Below are 15,622 nucleotides of genomic sequence, written 5' to 3'. Positions count from 1 at the left end.
AAAACTCCCGTTTAACAGGAAGAAACCTCCGGCAGAACCAGGCTGAGGGAGGGGAGGCCATCTTCTGCAAACATACTCTTTGCAAAAGCTGCATTTAATCCAGGGCAATGGTATTTGATTACACTATATTCACTAATGCGTCCGTTATCCTCCATTTATAAACTTTAAACAATCAGTACAGACAGTGCTTTATCCATCAAGACATTTCTTGCCCAGTACAATTTAATTCATGCAAAATCATTTTCCTGTATTAATTCTGTATTCTGTACTGAACTGTACAGAAAAGCAGCTCTTAAATTGTATTTCCCATCTATAATATGGAACTGAAACAGTTTCCTTTTCTTTGAGGTACTAAGATTTGTCTGCATATGTGAACTGGTCACACCTGTTCATGTGTTTGTATGTGGACGATTACCAATCTGTGGTTATTCTTTTCTTGTCCTGCCCATACCTACCTTTATATATGTATGTATAAAGGTAGCTTCTTACTGCACACCCCATGATTGCACTGACTGGTAAATGCAGTGTGGACAGTTTATAAGAGACAGGAGAAAGGGGTTTTAGGAAAGGATGCTTGCAACATGTGATCTGTCATGTGTAGTGTGATCGATATGCTTACATTGGTCTTCCAGGCTGCTGCTTCAAAGCCCCGCCTCGCCGCTCTAATTCAATTCAGCGGCATATGTGGCTGCACATCCTACGATGTAACTCATACAGTGGTTTCCAGCATCTGTTTAAAAATGCCTCTTTTTGCTCTTTGCTTGAAAATGAAAATCTCTGCAGGTTAGAGTGAGAGGATATCATTATAATGAAGTGAGTTACTCTTGCATGTAATTAAGTGAGCCTGAGCCTGCTGTGTGTGCCTCCTGGTAGGGCTGCAACACAATCCAGTTTGCCCTCAAAGTCCTGCTCAGTTTAACGGGAAGGTTGCACGGATAGGCATTTATATATGTCAGATTTTCAATATGGCAATATGGTGTCTATCAACACACTTTAAAGGCTTCTTGCTTTAATGTATATATGCACTGTAACATGCAGACTATGTATAAATATACCCTCTCCCCCATGCAGACACACCCAGCTCTGTTCCCCGTCACATTTCATTAATAATGCATGTATACAGGGCTTTAATGGCGACATTGTAACATTCCCTCTCAGTTCACTAAAAAAACCCTTCACCCTCAGTGTCAGGATGTTTTGTATCTAGCTGTGATCAGCCCACGAGTTCACAAGCATTTAAAATGGCTCACAAGCAGTCCTATCGCATTACTGAAAATATAACTGCCACAGATACATGAAAGCCATATAGTGGGGTTTTTTTCCGCTCACACATTCTCACTCTCAATCTCTTCCTCCACCCACTTGAAAGCCCGAGCGTGTAATCGTGTTGGTTTCGTACACATGTGTTGATGTCATCATTGTGAACATGAAATAATTCCCCTATGGTTCTTATACGAGGCATCAGGAGTGCACTTTTTCCCTCGCCGTGCTTATTTTTGACCCAGTCCTGCACACGCGCAGGACTTGCCATTAAAATAATGCAACAGCGGTGCCGCTTTGAAACGAAAGAACGCTTTAAAGTAATGCAACGTGATTCAAATGCATCCTCTGCTGAGAGCCATGATATTGAGGAGAAAAGGGATTTTCATCTCCTGCACCTACTTCCACTGCAAGAGTATTTACAGATGTGTACTGTGACACAGAGCCTGAGGTTGACAATTACTAGCACAAGAAAGCTGTTCAGGCTGCAGCTGAACTAAGGATGACCGTGGAGATGACCAGTGATCAGAATGACAGGGGTGCTCATTGCAAGTTGGATTTCAGCTGCATTGGTCTGATGAAAACATGGATTAGACTCAGAATTTGCGGATCAGAGGCTGAGTACTGCATTGGCAGATTGCAGACTATGACTTCCTGACCTTTTTCTCTTTAAAATATTAAGAGGAAAAAAACACACACACACACAATGTTTTATTGTGTTTTGATTAGGGAAGAAGTGCCTTTTCACTCAAGGCAGGAAGCAGCGAGATTTGGGTGCTGCGGTCCCTTTAAGAGCAGCTACTGAAGCGCTCAGTCCTGTTGGTGCTGCTGCTGCTGCTGATGGCGGCGCTGCAAGTTGATTGGCTGTGGCTGTCAGGGCTGAGGTGCTAGAGGGATGCTGCTACATATCTCCCCCTCCCCACCCCCTCCGTCCCTTCCTGCTTCCCTCTCTCTCTTTCTCTCTTGCTCTATATCTCTCTCTCACTATCTCGCTCTTGCTAGCTCACATCCCTCTGAATAATCCACATCTAGGGCAAGCTGGCTGAGAGGCAATCCAGTGCTCAGCTCCTCTCTGCAGGCTGAGAAAAGAGACAGAGAGCGAAAGACAACGATTTTCAACGCAGGAGGAAAAAAAAAGCCGTGAGATTTTGACAAGAACAGGAAGATACCAAGAATTAACTGAAGATTTTCATCTGCGGATATCATTTATTTATACATATTGTTTATATATCTATATATATATATTTGTACACACGCATATAGATATTTATATATATATACATTTATCCTTGTACATATCTGTATCTGTGCTTGTCTGTTTATATTAATATTTTTATATGTATTTGTGTGTGTAAATATATATGATATATAAACAAAAAATATCTATATATCTATGAATTTATATGCGTATCACTGTGAACCAAGAGAAGCAAGAGGAAATTTCTATCATCAGGGCTGGTCTCTGATTGTGTGGCGGTATACAATATTTTAAATATTTCCTTTGATCTTCAACGTCAAGAGGACAAAGACTACGTGCCCATTTTGTATTTTTGTTTTCCTGTCGCTGCTTCCCATCCCTCTCAGTCCGTTTTTTTTTCTGCGTCCGGAAGGAATAAACTGGAGAGTGACAGGATTTGACGAAAAGGGAAAATCTGTAGAAATTCCTGTGATTAGTGTTATTTCCATCGGCATTAGCGCTCTGTGAGCCGATCACAGCGTGCTGTGTGAGATCTGAGGAGGCAGCAGAGACAGAGTGCCACGCCGCTCATCTCAGCGTCAGCCCAGCCAGCACAGCCAGCATGCACAAACACCACCACTGCTGCAAGTGCCCAGAATGTTATGAGGTGACCCGTATGGCTGCCCTGCGTAGGATGGACGCCCCGTCGTATGGAGGAGACTGGCAGGCCGAGCCCTATGGATACCCACCTGGGTATGGTGGAGGCCAGACCTTACCCCCTCCAGCCTCAGGGGGAGGTGGAAGCATGGGAGGAGGAGGGGGCACTTTAGGGAGAAGTAAGGGCAAGGTTATGTCTGGTGGGGGCCCTGGAGGCCCCAACCCAAAGGGCCAATCCAAGGGTGGCCCCAAAGTAAATGGCAACAACTCCAGTGGACAAGGAGGATGGTGGCCCGAGTGCACCTGCACCAACCGGGAGTGGTATGACCAGGTAACTCCTCTTCCTCACTCTGTTACATAGCTCAGGCTCGTGGGACCTGACGAGGCAGATCAGAGGGGCTGTTGCCATAGTAAAACAGAAATGATCATGTGCCAGCTGAAGCTGTCGGTTTAAGGAAGAAAATTCAGATTTAGTATTCTTCTCAAGCCCTCTCTTTCCTAATTGTCGCTTGTGTATTTCGCATTGTAGAGCAGAATAGAGCTGATCTAGCTTCACGGCACATGCATGTAGATGATCTTCATTTTTGGATTGGGCGCAGATGACTAATGCTTATAGGTTTAACACACCAAGTGTGTGTGTCGTCAAAGGCTTATGCTGATGCAGTTACCACAGGCCAAAGAAATGGTGCATTTTCATTCATGGAAGCAGCACCGAGAGGCAGTTTGCAATTATTGTGAATTAGCCCTCTAGTCGGTAACCCTGACATTACAAGCTGACTCAAAGAAATTAGATGTAAAAAACAGATTTTGTCTAATTAGCTTAGAGTGGAGGAAGGGATGATGAAATCCATCTCTGATGCCAGTCCCTGTATTTTTTGCAGGCCATTGTGCTTCAAAGCATCACAATAGACTGTGTTGTGTAATACAAACAGAGAATGAGACGCAATCTAAATGCTGCCTGTTTTATGTGTCGCACAGTGTGAATGAAACTGCCTCTTTACATGTGCACCATTTTGTGTCTGTTGCCTCCATTTATTTACATGTATTTGTAAATCACAGTTGATGGAAGGTCAGAATAGCTTCAGGAGCACAGGCTTTAATTAAGGAAGGTGCATGTATGTGAGCATGAGATTGAGCTTGGGTGGGGGAAGGGTTGCTCGGTGAGCATGAGATTCAAGGAATGGATCTTGCTGTGCATAAGTATGTGCCTGTGCAGTCCTGTGTTTGCGGCAAGTGAAGCCACTGCATTATTTGTATTTCACCCCCTGTTGTGTCTGAGCCTGGTTTTGGAAGAAGAATAGGAAGAAGTGAGGAAGGTGAGAAGAAAATGGAGGCTGAAATTTCAGCAGCACAGTGGAGAAAGCTCCTCCTGAGCTGAGCCCTCGTATGAGCTGCAACCTGGTTGATATTAGCAGATTACTACATGGAGGAGAGGCTTTAGCTTTGAGGAGGCGAAAAAAAGAAAATGGACATTCTCTCTGTCTTGTGCATGATCCATTTAAATCTATTCCATTACAGCCACATCCAGATCAGTCATGCGTATTTCATGTTTCACACATTTGAAAGCTCAAAGCAGATGTGATTATGTAAGCATTTATTCCTTACATGGAGAATTTTACTCTCCGTCAGTGTTACCCCTTGGTTTTCCAGCGTATTTGTTCAATATTCAACTTACAACTGGAGCAAATTAGCATCTGCTTGATGAAAAATCTCTTTCGACTGCATCGTGATTCATGTAGTGATCTTATCCTGTTGAAACAGCACCATTAATGGATAAACCCCTCAGTCGAATCCTGGCTTGTGCTATCCTTTCGAAGGATCCCTGCTCTCTCGTTCTGTCGTGTGAATACATACCAGCATAAAAACTCTGCAAAAAAGCGTATCCAACCCGGCATTCATGGCTTGAATATACGAGTGTCTACATTTCTTACATTTCTTCACTGGAATAAAAATAGCGGAATTGCGGATAATGAGTCAGGGAATGGGGCATGCAGCGGGGGTTAGTGGGGTAAAAATGCAAAGGTTAAAAAAGAGAGAAATAAGCCAATAAATGCAGGCAGCAGCCCTGAAGAAGGGGGAGGGGATTATGTAAGAGGAGGCAGTTGGTGGTGCTGTCAGAGAGAGAAGCAGGAGAGGCACTGACACTGTGGACAAGCATCTGTCCCTCCATCTCCTAAAACAGGCATGTGAATGGCCTACATATATGCGCTTCCCATCCCATGAACGAGCTATAGCACAGCATGGGTAGAAATGCACACCCACCATAACCCCCGCCCTCCTGGCCCTCCTCACCGTTGCTCATCCTAGCTAGGGAAAAGTGAACGTTCCCCCTCCCCCACTACCTATAACACAGCCAGAGAGAGCAGGGCAGTAACACACACGCCCAACATCCTTGTAGCTTATAGCTTTCATAACAACTCATGTTTTGGGCATGCTAGCATGAAAAGTAATAACCTTGCACAGTCATTGAGAATTGTATGAGCTGGCTTTTTATAGCTGGATCATTGACATTTTTAAATGGCTCCTGTAGCCATGAACATTTCATGCATATGTGAGGAAATGATCAGGCAACCCCACCTCTGTCATCTATTTAGGGAATGATTGTGTTGCTTTTGTCATGAGCTTGCTAGTTTAATTATGGATGATTTCTGCTGGGATTATAAGAACATTCTTTAAAACAAGAGCTTTTGAATTTAAATCTGAGAAAAATAGAGACCTCAGTCTACTGGGAGCATCAGTCAGAAAGCTCCTTCTTCCCCCTGCGGGCTTCAATCTGTCTTTGTGTGTTCTCCAACTCCATGGCTATGATTAGCTTTAAATATTAATTGGATTTTACTTTATTTATTAGCATCAAGATTTAGTCCAGAACGCTTTGCCAGACCTGTTGTTTATAACATGTCTCTGTAGTGGTTGTGGCATTTTAAATGAATGCACAGACGTGGTGGGCGTTCCATGCCAAACACTCCCATAGGTGATTACGACTTGGGAGCTTTCAGGCCTCAATCTGAAATCTGTGCATGTGTGTGTTCGTGCGTCTTTTTACAGTCGCATTGATTTATCGGTATCATTGGTTTCTACATCTGTCTGATGAGATTTTGTTCAGTCTGATTTGATTTGCCATTATTGTGACAGCAACCCAGAGAGCATTAACGGATGGGATTTGCGTGTGCTCCACGTCCAGAGGTCTTGAGCTGGATCCTCTAACTGTGATCTCGAAAGGCTTAGTCTAAGGCTTGGAATTTTCCTCATCAGATCAAGGAGGGGTTTATCTATGAGCTTGTCTAGGAAAAAGAAAAGCAGTGTGTAATCTGGATGAAACAGCATTCACTATGTCCATGTGTTTCCTTAGAAATTTGGTGTGAATGTTAATGCATGATGGATGGCATTTTTCATCATTGCACCTGCAGGAGATGTTATCGTCTCCAGCCCAGTTTTATACAAAATTAACACACAGCTGTTCTTAAAAGTTGTGACGTTTTGCAATTATTTGCTTATAATTTCAACTATATATTTCATTAGAAGTTAGTACAAAGGTAACATGAATTTCAAACTGCAGCACTTTCTTTTGTCTGTTTTTATTTTAAATGCAAACTTATTTTCAGTATGATGCAAGAAGCAAATTTATAAAGGTTGAGGTTGAGACAACTCTAGGAGGTGAATAATAGCAGTCTATAGAGCCATGTTGCTCTAGCATGTGATAACAATGTCTGACATTGTCTTGGTAAAATAAGGATGGCTGGATGGCAGCATTAGATGCTCTAATGCTGGTATATATTGTTCTTCATTAAAGGTGCCTTAAAGGATATGGAAGCTACTCCAGCTTTTAGCCCTAATGCCCCCCATTACCAGTACTGATTTTTGAAATGTTTACTGATCAAACGCATTCACTCTTTTCTCCATCATCCATCATTTACAAAACAAATTTCACATTTTAATTCAGCTTTTTTCTACTATTGGAAAAAGAATGCCATCCGTAAGAAAAAAAATTCTGGTACTTTTCTTAAAGTAATGGATTAATAACCTAAAATTTCAAGTTATTTTCTCAATTTCATATTATTATGTCTAATGCTTGAGTTATGTTGAGACCCCCAACTCAAAATTCTTATCTAATAACCTGAAATTTTAAGCAAATTTACATGTGAGTTTTGTCTTTTATTACCCATGATACAGCTGTTTATAAATATGTTGCTGGTATTAAATTCAAACCAAAGATATACATTTTTCAGAAAACAACAAAATTGATCATTTTTTATCTCTTATCATCTACTACTTTCAAATAAATATAGGGTTTAAATGTTTGAGAATCATTCTATTTTTATTTACACTTTACACAACGGCCCAAATCTTTTTGAAAAAGGTTTGCAGTAGAAGTAGTTTTGCATCTTTCTTGGTCTGATATCTGAGTCTGAAACACAGATTCCTAACCTAGTAAGAAAAAGTGCCATCATCAACTTTGGATGACTTCATTCAAGTCTGTATCTATTTTTTATTGTTTTCCAGGTTTTAACATTTGTGTTCTGTGTTTTATTCCAAGCTTTATTATGTTTTATAGTTTAAACCCTTATGAATCAGTATCATGTACCGATAAAATTATAAAAGCCCACTTATTTGCTTGTCTGCTGCCACCCTACAGTGTCAGTGCTTTTAGACATCGCTCTTTAGCGTCAGTGTTGAATTAACATTTCATCTGAAGACCTTTCGTTCCTAGCCTGTTCCTCCCTCTCTCCCACACTCACCCCAAGCAGCATTTTAAATTTAGTAGGAGGCAGAAACAGGCAGATATAGTGTACTGGTAATTACTCTCTGAAATCTTTCAATGTGTAGCTCAGGTCCTGTGTTCATTTTAACCTTGTGAAGCGTTTCGGAACCTGCTGTAAACAAGGGCTCAGTTTTGGTTGGTTTTTTTTTTTTTTTTTAATGCGTTTGCTTTTCATTGTAACGTCACACAATTGGAGTCACAGCTTGCATTTTTCAGGAAAAAGTTTAGAGTTATCAGGATGTATGTGATCTGATCTTTTTGTAAGTCTTAACTATGGACTAACGCGCTAAATGAAGAACGCTTACACAGTTTCTGTCTCGACTGTATCGAGTAATTACTTAAAGTCCAAGCTGGAAAAGTAAGTGAACCCAAAAGCTCAGCTGTTGAATGAGATGAGATTGGCAGTGTGGCTTAAAAGAATTGGGTTTTGGCTTAGCCACAACCTAAATTAGACAAATATTCACAGCCTAGAACATTTCTCATACGTTTTGGCACTACAGTTTTTTCTGATTTAAAAAAAAAACAAAAAACGAGTAGATGTCAACCAGAACCTAACCTAAACCCTGAGACTATTTGTTGCTATCAGTGTGGTAGTCATTAAGATTCAGGCAGCTGCAACAGCTACACAAGTGTTTCTATAACTCAGTGTTCATCATAAATCTACATGCCTACAAATGGAGCAAATTCAGAGCTCTTGCTACTCTCCCTAGTGTGGGCGTCCTGCAAAGATCACACCAAGAGCACAACATGCAAGCGTGAAAGCGGTGAAAAAGAACCCGAGAGTAACGTTAAAACACCTGCAGAAATGCCTACAACTTTATATTTGTTTATGTGTCCACTACAAGAAAAAAACACCTGGACTTACAGGAGAGGGGGCACCATGGTTTGGGGCTGTTTTGCTAACTCAGAGACTCAGAGACAACGACCAACACAAGGAAACACACAAAGAAGAAAATTCATGTTTTAAAATAACAAAAATCGGTTATTTTAACCTAATGGAGACTGGCATGACCTGAGCAAGGCTGTTCAATCAGGCATCCCTGAAATACAGATGAGCAGAAAAATGTTTGTAGGAAGGAGATTCTCACTCACTCATGAGTTAAGTGAAAATTAAATCACATATTTGGAGTAATCAATGTAGAAGGTTTCAAAACCTTTTTCCTCAAACTGATTTGCCTGCTTTAACCATGCAGGAGGTGAAATGTTTTACATTTTCCTACCCAAATTACTGCATTACAGCGATCAGTTCAGTGCAAGTGAATGCGTATATTAAACCATCTAGCCAAACCGCAAAATATGAAATCAACATGAGATATGAAAGATTTAGTGCTTCCTATTGGCTGAGTTTATTTTCCAATAAGATCACATTTAAAATGTGGTACTCGCCAATCTGTATCTGTTGTTTGACATCATTGCTATGCTTCATATATTTTTATAGTTTTCTAGGGAGCTAAATGAAGAATTCTGTGCTTCCGCAGACCAAAAGGTAGATTAACTACAGCAAAAACAATGCAAACAAAAAGCGCCAGCATTGGCAGATAGCTAAATTGTTAATTTAACTATTAGTATTGACTGATTTTTCTCAACTGTATTTTTTTATATTTCTATTTGTTTTGCAATCAATAAAAAACCCCACTAGAATTTCCTACAAAGTAAAAACTCAAGAAGTAGAACAAAGAAATTGCTTCTTCATAATCTCGGAACTGCTACGATGTTCCAACATGTTAAGGCACTGCGTGACATTGCTCAAGGATGTTATTGTGTGTTATCATCCAGTATATTGAAAACTGCGATACAAACGTGCAAATTCAGCATTCCAGGTCCACGATTTGTTGCACCAAGCTTTTCACTTTGTTGCACATTTCAAGGAGCAGCAGCTGCTGCCTCTTAGCGGTGTTTTAGTGTCTTAATATTTCACCCTGGCATGCTCACTTGGCAGCATGACAACATAGGATAGGAGAAAAAAATGTCGATGAACATGTTTCTGCTACTGAAATGGTGCATAGATGTTTGGTTACTATTCTTTTGTACTTGCAGCTGTGGTATTTGACAGTTTACACTGATCTTTCCACTGGATTGAAAACAATGGATTAAAAACGCTGCTACAGGCTGTAACAGACAGACTGTTTCATATAACTATATACACATATACTATAAGCACACACCCCCAACCTTTTCCCAAAAACACAGTGTTCTGTACCCATGCGGTGTGAGGGTAAAGAGAGAACAGTGAACCATGGGAAATGCACTACATTACAAGGGAAACAAGGCGTACTGCAATATTTATGTGCACTTTGACAAAAGTTAGCTTTTTTTTTATGCTGTTAAAGAGGGTAAGCACAGAGCGTCGGAGAAATGGCTAGTCAGACATTGACGTCAGCAAATTGTGGAGACTTTGACAAGCCAGCCACCATTATAGGAGCTGAAGACCTGTGATATAGCGCGGCTATACCTGTGACCCAAAAGCTGAACTGTGTTTAATCCCACCTCCTACACCTCTCTTAAAAGCCTCTACTCGGTTGTTGTTGTTTTTTCTTTTTTCCCCCGTTTGCTGCGTTACCAAGCTGAATCAGCTCGTACTCTTTCATAATGGAGGTTCTGTGTGAAACGCTGGAATCAGAGAAATTTCTTGTGTCTTCTGCCAACACAGATTTAAGCTCATCAAGTGGTTTACTCATTAGCGCAACCCCTCTACAGCTATGTGATGTATGTAGAGGCTTTAGTGTAGCGTTACAGGTGCAGTAGCCCGAAGCGGCAGATACTGTGTGTGGAGGTGTGTGTCCTGCTGGAAGCCGAGGCTGTCGTGCCCCTGTGATCCATATGGTCATTGTCAGAGGCCCTGCCAGGGCTCAGCCCCGTATCAGCTCGCCCATTCCCCTCTCTGGCACTCGCTGCCAGCTGGGGAGGAGAGCAGAAGAGAAAAGAGAAGGGAGGGGAGTGCTATTTGTTTGTTTGCTTGCCTGTTTTGTTTTATTTAAGGGGTTTTTGCTGATCACAGTAGAGACTGGCCTAGAAATGCGACTGTGCTGCGCTGTGCAGGGCAGACTGGACGTCTGAATCAGCGATGGAGCGAGGGATGCGGGCCTTTTGATGGAATGAGATTTTGGTGATCCTGTACCCCTGTAGTTGTTTATTAAAAGAATCAAACGTTGTGATAGATCGTATGTACAGATATAAAAGCCTTTTTCCCCCCCGTGATGCTAGACTCCTTTTAGTAAGAATGTGCTAACATCCTAAGCAAAGTACACCAGTTCCATCACCCACATGCTGCAATACATGAAATACGTGTATATCCAATCAATATCAGTGAAGAGCTAGTCCCTAAGCCTTCTGACTCCTCTTCATTTTTGTGGGGGTGTGTGGGTGCTTTCAACAACGCTTGTGCTTTTATTGCTTTTATTCAACCGCCATATCGGCTGTTATTTTGGTAACACTTTACAATAAGGTACACAAAATCCTGAGTTGTCCAACCAATGAAACAGGATGTAACTACTGAATAGTTATAAAAGAATACTTTAAAATAAGTGCTAGTATAATCAGGATTAGCATTTTCTGTGAAAAAATAAATAAATGTGTACCTACAGCAGCTTAGTCATGCCAAACCTAAGGTTCTTTTGCAGAAGGAACTTTGTTTCAGTCTCCTAATTATTTTCCTACACTTCTGTTTTGCAGTTTTTGAGACGCTCCTAATGATACCCATACTTCCTGCTCAAGCCTTTTAAATTAAAAGCCCTCTTGTGGCTCCAAGGGCTTAATCACTACCTGTCTAAATAAGCTTTTACTTGTATATATCTTCAAGTCATGTTTAGTTTAGTACTCAGCATTTTCACACGATACATTATGACAGAAGGGAAAGACTTGGCATTACTAACTGGAGAGAGTATTTCTGATATACAAGAAAACATAGTTGTAAATATGACTCTACATTGCACGATGGAGCACAAAGGAAACGGAAGGAAATCTAATGCCATCTGTTTAAAAGAGCAACTTTTTCCTGTTGCGAAATAAGCTGAGAAATGAAGTGTTGCCTAAATGGAAAGCTTTAACTAAATAATGAAGATAAAGTAAATGGGCAGATGTATATGAATCAGCTTTAGTGCTCATATTTCAGATTTGTACGTGTCTGCTTGTCGCAAAGGAGCAACTGAGTTGCAATTCTTGGCTTGGCTCAAAATTTAAAATTCATCTAATTCAGCATGAATTCCTTCAATGGGCACTTCCTAAAAGGTTCTTTAACCAGTTAAGTAGGTTGTCTAGTATTTGCTAGAGTTTTCAGGAAGGATATAATAGCAGTAGGGTTACTTTCACTGATTTGGTTCTCACTCATTCATAGTAATCTACAAAGGGATATTTTTGCTTTCATTCCACGTTTTAGTGTTCGCCTTGCCTTTATGTATGCATGGTATATATGGATCTCCGATGGTATAACTAATTATAATACTAAGAGCTGATGACCAAGTAGTTAAAATTCTGTTCTACAGGAAATTCTCTGAGCTTTACTTAGTGATGAGAATTCATGATTTCATCATACAGAATAATGAAGACTTTTTTGCGTCTGTGTTCCATTTTCTAGTTACACCGACGTGCACGCACGCGCGTGTGTTTGTGCGTGTGTGTGTGTGTGTGTGTGTGTGTGTGTGTGGAGGACATTTGGCAAAGCAGTGCATTTCTTACCATGTGTAGCTGCTCTGAGTGCCATCTCTGTCTAATGCATTATCCAAGCAGCCCTTCAGCCATTTGGTCTGGCCTCTCATTTGTGTGTGTGTGTGTGTGTGTGTGTGTGTGTGTGTGTGTGTGTGTGTGTGTGCGTGTGTGTGTGTGCTGTGTTGTTGTTCAGTGTTCTTCATTTCTATCATCCCCCTCCTGTCTCCCACTGCCCTTCGCCTCCTCCGCTTTTTCTTTTTTCATACATCACATGAATCAAAGGTTTCATCTTGGGGTGACGAGCAGTGTTCGGAGAAGATGCAGCAGCATCTCCAGACCTGTGCAGCAGCATGATTAGGCCGGTGATATTTGTATGCATTGCTGCACGGGGTACGACCTTAAATTTAGCCATTTATTGATTAAATTTGGATGACTTTGCCGTACAAAAGTAATAACAAGATCTTTGTTAAGTAGCAAATGCCATGTTTTTGATACCATTTTCTGATGAGAAGAGAAGACAAGCCTGAGCAATCCCAAACGCATTTATCTAAAGTGATATAATTTCAATATTAAGTGAAAACAAAAACAAAAGCTATATATTTTAACCCATATCTTACAAATTAATGTAAGCTAATGTAAACAATGGCCTAAAATAAGAAACAAGTTGTAGAAAATCCTTTAATAAACCTTTTAATGGCTTAATTTTTTTTTTCTTTCAGGTCTCGTTGCCCTCAAAGGCAGCTAATTCTCAGCCTCCTTATTCCACATGAATCATTTAATAACCCTGATAAATGTGTCCAGGCTTTTTATATGTTTTATAAAAGAAACCCCACAATATAGCAGTTTTAAAGCTATATTAATAAACTATTTTAGAGCTTTTTAAGGAAAATTTTTGTTAGACACTCAGACTATGAATAGATGGCTCATATGTGATTCTTTGCATTGTTTACTGATTTGCATATAAGAATATACAGAAGGTTGACAAATAAAGGTGGAATTAGAAACCTTGACCCAGTGAGGCAGTCCAGTGGCTTAGTTTTGCTGCCAAAATTACATTTATGCTCCCTGCATTGGTCCCTTGCCTTGTCGATGTGACATCATCACACAGCCACATGCATTTATACTCACCATTATGGCGCTTTTATCCATTTGCAGTCTTCTGCAGCAGTGTTGCAGAAATCTCCCTACATGAGTTCTGTGCCATCTGGGAATCCCTGTGCTCCTGCACACGTGTGTCATATAAATGCCCATACGGGCAGTGTGGTCTTGCCTCAGGCTCGTCCATTTTGCGCCAGTGGATGTGATGCCACTTTTGCCATCCATGCGATGTATTCCCACAGTGGCAAACATAAACCGGTGCTTAGACGAAGTGGTCACTGCAGTTTTATACAAAGTTATTCAGAGTAGTCATCCTTATCCTACAGTAAAAAAATGTCTCTCCTGATGTGAGTGGTCTAGTCCGAGATGAAAATGGCCCATGTGTCATAGCCTTTGCCAAAGCTTTGGACACCTGTGGCAGAAGATGTAAATGAAAACATGATGTTCAATGCCAAGAAGCACTGAGGCTGCTCTGGTGTTGGCCGCCGACATGTTACAAGAACCATGTATATTCTTCTCCTATTTAATATGTCTGTATGTTGAAGGAACATGCGGAGCAGAAGGTTCTCTCCAAGCCCCAGAACCTGCATGGGGCATCTGCAGCTTCCTGTTACATGAACATACAGCATATTTTTATATCACATGGGCTTCCTGTTTCCACCCACCAAGCTGACAGCCAGCATTATCCAGGCCTCTGTCTGTTGTATATACAAATTATTATATTATATAATAATATTATTTTCATAAGGGAAAATCATTTCTATCTACATCAATTTTGGAAAAACAGACAGACACATCTAAATCACAGAGACGGGAAAAAATGAGTCACTTGTTATTATACTGCCGTTAGAAGATTTAGAGTTTATTTTTTGTTTGTCCCGTGACACTTATCATATCTGCCGTGCTCTTCTAGTACATACCAAATTACATACCAAATACAAACTCTACCACATATCATTGTCTTTACTTGCCCAGATTAAAGCGATTTAGGTAGGTACCTGTACCTATTAGTCAAACAGATGCACAGTAGCTTAATGAAACATTGATTCTCACCATTGGAACACATGCTAATCCTGTTGGGGGAATCAACCCGTATAAATGTTTAGGTTTCTTGTTTTCCTGGAGGAGCTAGCCATCCACATTTTCTCATTTTAGTATTAGCAGCAAAAATACTCTCATGTCAGTCTGATCACATAGATCTGGGTGATTTTTATCAGTGAAAAGTGCTATATAAATACATTTTACTTACTTATGTCCTTATCAGTTAGACTCAAGATTCTCAATTAAAGGGACAATGATCACATGGTGTATCAGAGTTCTCAAAGGAAATCTTTAAGTTGCAGAAAAGGTGTTCCTAGACCACGAGATAAGTAGAGCAAAACGCCGAGTGGATTTTCCAAAATAATTCAGCTTTCTTTCTTCTCTAAAAAACTGACTTGTTACACGAGTCGCAGCCAGTAGCATAGCATGGCAGCTTAATGCTTACAACAATTATTTGATAGTAAAGTTAAGTATCTGCTGCATTCATTTTAAACTTGAACCTGAAATCACTCGCCCAGGTGAGGCGTTCGATAAAACTTCCCACTACTACTCTCCCAGCTCCCAGCTTTTTCTGAATTCCCCAAATGCTCTTAAAAAAACGAAAACCTTGAAACAGATGCTTCACTCTACCAAAACTCTGTAAACATTATATAGAAATGATCATAAGCAGCCGCTTAAAAGATCTGCCTCCGACATTTTTGTTGACTTTAAGCTGAAGCAACACGAGCTGAGGCATGCAAGGAGAGAACAAAGGAAACATTTATGTTTAATGTTTAAGCATAGCAGCTAGAAATCATTCAGATCTCTTTATTACCAGTGTGGAAGGTGTCTTATCAACACTTTCAAAGGTGCAAACTGCCTTTTTTCACAAAACTGTGCTTTTCCAGGTGTAACAGGGTCAGATGGGCAAAACTTGACTGGATGACTTTTCTTTGTAGTCTTTAACTGCAGGGTTGTGTGCACAGAGCATAACACTTTGACACTTT

The 15,622-nt window shown here is 40.6% G+C and overlaps 1 protein-coding gene across 13 annotated transcripts in view; it reads left to right on the top strand.

Annotated features, from left to right (window-relative positions):
- Nucleotides 1-15,622, top strand: part of dlg3 (discs, large homolog 3 (Drosophila)) — an 80,239-nt gene that overhangs the window by 19,797 nt on the left and 44,820 nt on the right. For 7 of the 13 annotated variants that reach the window (XM_085432396.1, XM_085432351.1, XM_085432361.1 and 4 more), the window contains exon 1: nt 2,275-3,425. The exons of 1 other annotated variant lie outside the window; for it this stretch is intronic. In XM_085432396.1, the coding sequence (XP_085288522.1) occupies nt 3,060-3,425 (366 nt within the window). In that variant the 5' untranslated portion in view covers nt 2,275-3,059. Of the gene's footprint in view, nt 1-2,274; nt 3,426-15,622 lie in introns of those variants that run through there. 5 more of the 13 variants (XM_085432418.1, XM_085432406.1, XM_085432387.1 and 2 more) reach the window with 1 other exon arrangement.

This window comes from Copadichromis virginalis, linkage group LG2, assembly GCF_057382275.1.
Source record: "Copadichromis virginalis isolate Kocher_CV1m ecotype Utaka linkage group LG2, C_Virginalis_male_GT1.1, whole genome shotgun sequence".
Classification (NCBI taxonomy): Eukaryota; Metazoa; Chordata; class Actinopteri; order Cichliformes; family Cichlidae; genus Copadichromis; species Copadichromis virginalis.
Note: the sequence above shows the minus strand (reverse complement) of the source record. Positions and strands in the feature narration are given on the sequence as shown.